Here is a 10000-nt window from a genome sequence, read left to right as displayed (position 1 = left end):
AAATGAACGGGAAGGAGCTGGAAGGAGAACCCATCGAGATCGTTTTTGCCAAACCGCCCGATCAGAAAAGGAAGGAGCGCAAAGCTCAGAGACAAGCGGCCAAAACAGTAATGTGAGAAGGACGGACACAGAGTTCCTTTATATTCATAAGCTTCCAACGTCTATGGCGTCGACACAAAACAAAATATTAAAAAGTCCATAAACCAAACTTTCAAAGGAATTAATATGATTTAAGAAGTCCTTTTTTATTTTATTATTAAAACATCTTTTGTTAATTTAACTCGTCAGTTCCGTCTTAGGCTGCACAATTAATCAAAAGTTTTATTGAAAGGCAATTTGTTAAATAAATGCCATTTTGAATTGAATACTGTGCTTCAGAGACGTCCTGTCCTACTCATCATCATCTCCAGACTTAAGAAAACATCTTTGTTTGTTGATTCCTGCTTATGATGTAACTATTATCAATCCGTCAGTTAAAATGTATTTATATATCTATATGTAGCCAAAATAAATGTTACAAGTTACGCCGGCCTGTTGATACAGGTGGGTGGCTCCTTTTGTGTGCAGCATCTTTTGAAAATTAAATTAAGTCTATAAACGCCAACAAATATTGATTGAAGCAGCATATTTTATTCGATACAATGTGTTGTGAATGTTGGCAATGATGACATCAATTTTTATATGATAAATATCCCTTATAGTGTATTATATTATATATATATGTCTTTATCAAGACATTTGGACTTGAAACCGCTCTGTCGTTATTGTAAATGTTTGGATCGAGTCAAACAATCCCACGTAACCTCCACTGAATCTCACTCTACGATTAGTGCGACACTTTAATATTCGGGTTGTTTGATGTTATTATCCGACACTGTGCAGAAACACCGGCTTTAATCACATCAAATAGACAAATGTATAAAAGCTGAGCTGCATTCAAAGGTCTTAATGTCAACGTTATGATTTGAAACTAGAAACTGTTAATTAATTGTATTCCTTCCTTCTTTCACCCTCATCAGGTACGATGACTATTACTACTACTCTCCTCCCTCACACATGCCGCCTCCGGTCAGAGGCCGTGGCAGAGGCGGCAACCGTGGAGGCTACGCCGCCTACCCCCCCGACTACTACGGGTACGAGGACTACTACGACTACTACGGCTACGACTACCACAACTACCGCGGCGGCTACGACGACCCTTACTACGGCTACGACGACTTCCAGGCCCCGAGCCGAGGACGGGGCGGTAACCGGGGTTCCCGGGGCGGATCCTCTCCGGCCAGAGGACGCGGCGGCTCCGGAGGCGGCGGCGGCGGTGCACCCAGAGGGAGGGCCAACTTCTCCCAGCGGGGCGGGCCCGGACCGGGCCGCGGCGGGCGGGGAGCAAGAGGAGGCAGCCTGCAGCCAAGAGGGCGAGGAGGGGTACGTGGTGCTCGGGGTGGCCGCGGTGGAAATGTAGGAGGAAAGCGCAAAGCTGACGGGTACAACCAGCCAGATTCCAAGCGTCGCCAGACCAATAATCAGAACTGGGGCTCTCAACCCATTGCTCAGCAACCGCTTCAAGGTGGTGATCATTCTGGTAACTATTCCGGTTACAAATCCGACAACCAGGAATTTTATCAGGATTCTTTTGGGCAACAGTGGAAGTAAACCAAGTAGGGCTTTGATAACAAAAAATACATGGTTTGTTGGTTTTTTTGTCTTTTTTTTAATTTAGAGACTTGATCTGATTGGCCCTCAATCTCATACGGTTGCCGGCAATTTTTATTTTTTTCTCCTCAAAATTGGTGGCATCTGGCAAGATATCTTTTTGTACATATTTTAATAATCCGCTTGGACTCGAACCGTAGTCACTCCAACTTGTTTCTGGCGAACTGGTTTTCTTTCTACCCCCCCTCCTTTTTTTATTTTTTAAAAAACAAACATATGTTCGTTTTTAAAAGATTTTCATCACGTTTGAGAAAAATTTTAGATGCAAATATGTGCTCGAGCTGTTTATTTGGCTATAGCTTTATGTATGTTTTTAGAGATTCTGGTTTCCATGTTTTAAGTAGCTAACAGCAACAAAGCATATGTCTCCTAAACTTGTATTTAAAAACAAATGAAATTACAATTTGTATTGTCACAAAGTAAATGCGTGTCTTGTTATTGAAAAGAAGGAAAAAAAAAAAAGGGCGATCGTAGTCCTTATCTTTTGGCTTTACATTTTGGCTTGTATTCTTTGCTGTTTGTCTGCTTTAATAAACATACACGCACATGTGTACAAAAAAAACTTCAAATTGTGTTGCAAATTCATGTTTCGGCAAATTCTCTCTTCAAATTGCCTTAAAAAAATTGAAAAAGGCTTTTCCTTGTGGAAGAAAATGGACTAAAGGTTTGCCAGTGTTAGCCACATGCTACATACAGTGTCACCTTGCATGCCATTAAAAATCCAAAAAGAAAAATCACTTACTTTTTTTATTTATTTTTTATTAGACGGCATCTCTCAAGTGCTCTGTATGTGTGGTGACATCCTTTTTTATGAGTTCCTCTCATGTCCAAAAAACAAATGTTTCACAAATTGGTGTCCTAAATCCACCTTCGAAGCAGCATTAATAGTGCCCCCCCCCCCCATAAGTCTGCCATTCAAGTCCCCTCTGTTTACGAGTTGGGGGGGCAGGAATATAAAAAAAAAAAGCACAATTTGATTAGTTATGAACATGAAAAGTGAAGCTTGTCCCAGGAGGATCTACCTGGCTGCTGAAGGCCTGGATACTAATCTCGCATGTTTATGTGGAGGATTGTTGTGAGAGAGAGAACTGCCATGCATGACTCGCTTCTCATATATTTTTATATATTTCTTGGCTGCTTTCTTAATGCCCCCCCCCCCCCCCCCCCCCGCCTCTTTTCTCTCTGCTTGTCCGATCGTTGTCTCTTTTTCACCTGCTGCACCTCAATTTAATTTAGCATCCAAACCAGGCTGATTATCTGTTATTTGTCCTCTTTTAAAGACGTGTGTGTGTGTGTGTGTGTGTGTGTGTGTGTGTGTGTGTGTGTGTGTGTGTGTGTGTGTGTGTGTGTGTGTGTGTGTGTGTGTGTGTGTGTGTGTGTGTGTGTGTGTGTGTGTGTGTGTGTGTGTGTGTGAGTGTGTGAGTGAGAGACTCTAAACCGTAGATGTGTGTGGAGATGTGACATGATGCTGTTTCCATTGTCTAACTGCTTCCTTTTGTTACCTGACTAGCAGGACAAAGGGGTCGAGGCCGGTCCTGACGCGTCGCTATGAGGACTGACTCCGTCGACACTCTGCCGGCTGCCAAGTGGATGGAATGGTAAGGTCACCTGACTCAGTGGTCCAATGGTATTCCAGCCTTTTTATTTTGTTTGTAATTAAGGAGCAGATTTCCTGAAAAAACTGCCATGTTAGAAGATAATCAGAGGAAATCTTGAGCTTGCTGTTTTTATTTGTTGTTAAATTTATAACCCCCCCCCCCCCCCCTGCCATTTGAGTCTTCCTGAGTTCATGATCGACATCCTTCCGGAAAAGTCTTTGCACTTTTTAAAGTTTTGGATTGATCTCTTAAACTACACGATGGACGAGACGTGATCTGTGATCATCAGAGATGTTGAAGGGTCGGGCGTTCCAGGAGATTTGGGTTCTTTGTAGAACCCGAACCACCCCGGGTCCGTTAACTACCTCAGTTGTAAGGACTCGCCTGATCTGTCCACATTTATTGTACTTGAGAGTCTCACAGGCAACATCAACGGAGCACTTAATGGATTTCATCTCTCAGCGGAGACGTAGCCGACGTAGCTGCAGCTGTTAGCCTCACGACGGCGTATTACGGTCCAGATATATATCGTTACGGAGCCAGAAGAGGGTGTTAAAACTGAGAGGAGAGAAACTTTGAGTTGTGAATTTACAAGAAACTCTCCCAGATAAAGTCAAGAACTTAGAACAGAAAATGAACCTCATTACTTAATTTTACAAAGTTGGATCAACCTCGAGTAAGTTCAGCTTTATTCCCTCATAAATGTGTTTTTATTTGTTGTAAATCAGCCACTTTATTCACAGAGAATATCAAAGTCTTTCTATTTAAATCTAGTAAACTCAGTTTCTTCTCTCTAAATATCACCCCCCTCCCTCCGGCTCTGTCATTGTATATTGATTATTCTTTATTGTACCTACAATGGGCCCGATACGCCGTCGTAGTGTCATACATGATACATGAACTGAGTGATGATGTAGTTTACAGATTGTGTTATTTTTAATGCCTGGACATCTCTTTTGTCTTCCACGATGGGAAACTGTCTTATTTCTTTTATTTCTTTTGTTTGTAACCATCGATGTAAAGATGTTTGATGTCTCAGTCTGTCTGCTCTGCACAAACATCTGTGATGTCCTCTTTATTTTATTTTATTTTATTTAGGCTCTTAAGCAGGTCTGGAAGAAAATTAATTCACTTCCTGTTCCAGAGAAGTTTAGGAATCCAAACTAAACGTGGAAAAAGTTTTCATCTTAAAAAGCATGGTTCTACATTTCACATTGTTATCATGACATAAGTGTGGTCGTGACAAGTGTAAAGAGTAACTGGTGTTAATTCATGTCTCTTCACTATCGGTGTACACAGCAGACTGGAAATCAAAGAAATGTTTATTTAGACTTTTAAAGGAGCAAATCCATCCGACTACATTTGAGCTTTTAGGGAAAATAACGAGAAACCGCGACACACAAGTGATTAGATCTCTTGTGTGTATTAAACAAGTTAATATAAATATTAAACAAGTTAATATTAAACAAGTTAATATAAATTCTAAATGATCAGTTCTACATTATTAACAGATCCCACGAAGAGACCAAAACCAACCAAACGACGTGTTGGTTTGTCTCGTAATACTTTCTGCCCCCCCCCCACACACTCTCCCTTTTAGCCTGTGGCATTCTGGGAATTGTAGGAAAAACGCAGAATGAAGCAGTTTGAGTTGATCAAAGTAACTTTATTGGACGTTTGGTTTTAATGATGGAACAGCGTCTGAGGTTTGGATTTCTCCTTTAAGCTCTTCTGTTTAAAGAGTCGGATTACTTCTTTCTTCTCATTCTAGTATTGACTGTTGGATCACCAATTCTAAGGGTCAAGAATTATATATATATAAATGTGTGTATATATATATATATAATTTTTTTTGCTAACAAGTGTTTGCATTCTTGCAAATGAATTGTTTTATACTGTACAGTGAGGTAAGGTAAACCTATTTTTCTAATAAAGTTATTGACTTTGATCTGGTGTTGTGTCATTTATTGTAAATGTATATTAATTAGATCATAAACTCTTCTGTGAAGCAACATATGGGTCTTTTTTCAAGTTCTTTATCAAGCAGTCTTTTGAAGCAGTCTTTGGTATTGGAAATCTTAGATTTCAGGCTCCCCTCAAAATTATGTATTTAAAAAATAAAGAAAAATCATGTAAAAGCAAAATCAAAGACATAAAAAGTTTTTTAAAAAAGTTAAAATATAGGACAGATATGAACGAGAGTAATAGAGAAGTAATGAATAAATATATATTTTATATATATAGGCATATGTTTTTATATTTCATTATTTACGTATAGATTATGTTATATATGTTTTTAAAATATATTTAAAGATATTTATCTATTTTTAAATATATTTATATATATTTATATTTATTAAAGCACACGATTAATACTTGATACATAAATCACATTTTAATTGTATTTAAATAGTAAATAAGTCATTAGATAAATATTTATTTGTATTTCCGGTCACTTCTGACGCGCTGGATCGCTCTAACGGAAATGACGTTGTTTTGGTTTCAGGGTTGCCATGTCCGTTTGCTAAAATACACTTTTGGAGCGTTTAAATCTCTTGAGGCAAATTAAAATGTCCAAGTAATAGGTTACACTTTCTTTACAAACAAAATAATTTATATTTATTACAGACAAAATATATGGCATTTTAACAGAAAGTAAAACAGAGGGGGACATACTAAAAAAGCAGAATAAACATAATACACTAAGTACATAGATTTGTGTGTAAGTATGTATGTATACACCTCAATGAAAATGCATTTGTTTTACCACTTTTATCATCTTACTGTTATTGTTATATTCTGTTTTAATATTTACCTTGTTTTGGCTTCATTTGATTTTTTGTCTTGTGATATATTTATTTAATAATGATCATAATTATCATTCTATTTTTACTACGTGTTGTGATTGGGAAATAAAATGTAAGCATCCTTTGTAGTTGTACATGTCCCCCCCCCATATGTTTGTATTTATTTATTTTTATTATACATTTATCTTTGTCAAGGATAGATGTGTATTTATGCAGGGACAACATTTGACCATATATGAATGTTAATTTTCTGATTTGTTTTGTTTTATTATTAAGAAAGAAATGAAGTGTGTGGGGATTTTTATTTTATTTTTTAAATTGAATAACAAATCACGGTTTAATTTACGTGCATGTCACACGGATCTGGCAACCCTTCGGACGGATTAGAAAACATTCCATATCTCGGGGAAGTCTTTCGGGACTCAAAAAAAAAACAAGGAAAACATGAAGTAACAACTTTATAAACTTTAGTCTGGGACTATTGTCTGGCCAACAGCCGAAGACTACTGTGGACAGGATGTGTTGTTTTATATGAAGAGCTGCTCCGACACTAGCGTCGCTGTAAGTATTTTAAAACCGAACGTCAACCGTCAACGCTAGCGTTAGCTGAGATAGCCAAGTTAGCTTAGCTAGCTAACGTAGTTTAGCTAACAACTACAACGTCATTTCCGTTAGCGCGATCCAGCGCGTTAGAAGTGACCGGAAATACAAATAAATACATATCCAATGACTAATTTACTATTTAAATACAATTACATTTTGATTTATGTATTGATCGTGTGGTTTGTGTAGATAAACTGTTTCTCAATATAAATGTAAAGGTTTCCACCACTGGAGGCAGTAATTGGGATATACATATACAAATATATATATATATATATATATATATATATATATATATATATATCGTATTTATATATTTAAAAAAAAAAATATATATATATATACTTAAAAATATATATATATATATATATTTAAAAAAAATAAAATATATATATATATATTTTAAATATATATATATATATATATATATTTTAAATATATATATATATATATATATATATTTTAAATATATATATATTTTAAATATATATATATATATATATATATATATATTTTAAATATATATATATATATATATATATATATATATTTTAATATATATATATATATTTTAATATATATATATATATATTTTAATATATATATATATATATTTTAATATATATATATAAATATATATATATATATATATATATATATATATAAATATATATATATATATATATATATATATATATATATATATATATATATATATATAAATATATATATATATATATATATATATATATATATATATATATATATATATATAATGATAATATATAGCTTAGCTAGCTAATGCCAACGCTAGCATTAGCTAAGCTAGCTAGTTATTGTTGGCAGTAGTTTAAAATCTCAGTTTCACAGTTTGTTTTATCATTAATTAAAACAGCCACGAACCTCCATTTTTATTAGTGTTAACTTATTTACAGTAAACTACGTTGACTGTATGAAATGTGTATTAATTTAGACTTTAACGCTATAATAATAATAACTGTAACTGTCACCAGGTCCTCTGAAGAAGGATGGCCGGTGTTTTAACGTTTGTGGAGAACGTGACGAGACGGCTGAAGATCGACGTCATGAGAGAAGCTGGACGTCAGTATCCGGTCTTCTGCTTCCTGCTGCTGTCTCTGGTGACAATGACTCTGCTGCTCAACAGGTCTCACACACACACACACACACACACAAAATCACTTTTATTGGACATGTGTGGTGGCCTCCTCCTCCTCTTCCTCCTCCTCTTCATATTATCTGATCTCTTAATAACTCAAATGAAACACTGAGATGATGGACAGAAATATAATCTGTAACTGTTCTTAAAAAACAATTCAAATCATGTTTTGATCCAAAATAGTGAAATAAATTTCTGCTCCTTCTCAGGTTCCTGCTTCTCTCCGTCGTATAAATGTTAAATTGAAAGTTTTTCAGTTGTGTACATCTGAAGACGTGTCGTTGCCTCCAGGTATCTCCACATCCTGATGGTCTTCTGGTCCTTCCTGGCTGGCGTCACTACTTTCTATTGCTCCCTCGGACCGGAGACCCTCCTCCCCAATGTCCTCTTCAGCGTGAAGCCGAGGAACAAAGTAAGTCTGTATGATAATCATTTAATGAATCTAGTCATTATTATGTTTCATGAAGTATAATAATGTGCGTAGAGCTCGTGTTATGAAGGTAAACAGCTCATAATTCATCTCTAATATCTATTTTATATTCACGTGAAAACATCTCCTTCAAACTACTGGATTTATTCAAGTTTATCACCAAAACTACATTTTACAGATGACAGTGAACACATCTTGATAACGTTATAATGTACCTTCAGCCAGTACTCATGTTCACTGAGCAGAGCCTGAAGGCATCATGATGTACCTGAAGTGAACCTCCGTTGGTTAGCCGTTAGCGGTGCTGCTAATGTTACTAGCTCTCCTGTTGCTTTAAACACTGATTGGTTGTTTACGATGAAACATGATCAGAGATCAGAGACTAGAAACACATGTTCTACTGAGTCAGTGACACTTTATTTATACTCTGATGGTTAATGTTAAAACGTGAGGGGGGTCAGTACGGATCCACTACGGTCCTTTACACCACTAATGTGAACACATGTGGTGTTTACGTACTCAGAGATGTTTTCCTCCATTGTATATCGTGTGTAACATATAAACCCGCAACTAATGATTCTTTTCTCGATGAATTGTTTGGTCTTTAAAATGTCCAAATCCCAAAGATCTTCACTTTAATCTGATCTAAAACAGATAAAAAGCAAGAAAATCTTTGTATCTGAGAAGTTGAAAATATTCTCTTACTTGAATGATAAATCGATGACTGATTATTTTTCTCTTGATTGATTAGTCGACTCCTCGTTGCAGCTCTCGTGATAAAACTGTTTTCTTGTTTTCCTCCATCAGCGGTGGGAGCAGGAGCTGTTTCCTCTGGGCCACAGCTGTGCCGTGTGCGGGAAGGTCAAGTGCAGCCGTCACCGGTACGTTCACACATCACGCGACGCAGACGAACACGCGTCACGCGACGCAGACGAACACGCCTCACGCGTATCTTAAGACCCACAACATTATATCTCTCCTCACCCAAACAACAACAACATACTGCATTAATCATCGCAGTGTGGTGAGCAGAGATGTTTGTGAAGATGGTGACACTGATAATAAACTCACGTTTGGTTCTTTGCAGGCCGACGCTGCTCCTTGAGAACTATCAGCCGTGGTTGGACCTGAAGGTTCACTCAAAAGTGGACGCTTCAGTAGCAGAGGTACCTTAATGTCAACGCTTGTATCCTCAAATGAACTGTTAATTATCTGAGAGTAAAACTGAGGAACACGTGTGTCTGTAAAGCTGTTGAATGAATGTAAATTTCATCAGTTAAGTTTTCTGCCTGCAGGTGTTTGAGCTGGTTCTGGAGAACTTCGTGTACCCCTGGTACAGGTGAGAGGGAACATCAACAAAGTGCTCTTGATAGTTTATATTTCAGAAGTTGTTCTGAACTTCCTCCTCTGGTTTTTAGGGACATCACAGACGACGAGGCGTGTGTGGACGAACTGAGGATGACTTTTCGCTTCTTCACGTCGGTGCTCGTCCGCCGGGCTCAGAAGGTTAGTCGTGTGTTTAGAGACACAAGGAGGAGGACTCGTGCTCGATTATGTTCTAATACTATAATATGATTGAGTCTTTTAATGCGTCGTCCTTCACTGATGCTGCAGGTTGATGTTCCGGCTGTGTTTGCAGACAAAGTGATGAAAGCTGCGATGAAGCACATTGAAA

At 37.0% G+C, this 10000-nt stretch overlaps 2 protein-coding genes across 8 annotated transcripts in view; both read left to right on the top strand.

Annotated features, from left to right (window-relative positions):
* Positions 1–5256, top strand: part of syncrip (synaptotagmin binding, cytoplasmic RNA interacting protein) — an 11879-nt gene extending 6623 nt beyond the window's left edge. The window contains exons 9-11 of one of the 5 annotated variants that reach the window (XM_076083230.1): positions 1–112; positions 1020–1422; positions 3224–5256. The exon at positions 1–112 is cut by the window's left edge and continues 10 nt beyond it. In XM_076083230.1, the coding sequence (XP_075939345.1) occupies positions 1–112; positions 1020–1422; positions 3224–3262 (554 nt within the window). In that variant the 3' untranslated portion in view covers positions 3263–5256. Of the gene's footprint in view, positions 113–1019; positions 2280–3220 lie in introns of those variants that run through there. The other 4 variants (XM_076083229.1, XM_076083228.1, XM_076083227.1 and 1 more) reach the window with 4 other exon arrangements.
* Positions 5257–6481: 1225 nt separating this feature from the next.
* Positions 6482–10000, top strand: part of LOC142940998 (sorting nexin-14-like) — a 22710-nt gene continuing 19191 nt past the window's right edge. For 2 of the 3 annotated variants that reach the window (XM_076083232.1, XM_076083231.1), the window contains exons 1-8: positions 6485–6676; positions 7732–7883; positions 8187–8307; positions 9133–9206; positions 9413–9491; positions 9621–9664; positions 9744–9831; positions 9940–10000. The exon at positions 9940–10000 is cut by the window's right edge and continues 24 nt beyond it. In XM_076083232.1, coding sequence (XP_075939347.1) covers positions 7747–7883; positions 8187–8307; positions 9133–9206; positions 9413–9491; positions 9621–9664; positions 9744–9831; positions 9940–10000 — 604 coding nt within the window. In that variant the 5' untranslated portion in view covers positions 6485–6676; positions 7732–7746. Of the gene's footprint in view, positions 6677–7731; positions 7884–8186; positions 8308–9132; positions 9207–9412; positions 9492–9620; positions 9665–9743; positions 9832–9939 lie in introns of all 3 variants that reach the window. The other variant, XR_012951091.1, reaches the window with a different exon arrangement.

The sequence above is a fragment of the Anarhichas minor genome, unplaced genomic scaffold (assembly GCF_050575085.1).
Source record: "Anarhichas minor isolate MPS153535 unplaced genomic scaffold, ASM5057508v1 ptg000124l, whole genome shotgun sequence".
Lineage (NCBI taxonomy): Eukaryota > Metazoa > Chordata > Actinopteri > Perciformes > Anarhichadidae > Anarhichas > Anarhichas minor.
The sequence above is the reverse complement of the archived record's forward strand: the minus strand, read 5'-3'. Positions and strand labels throughout refer to the sequence as shown.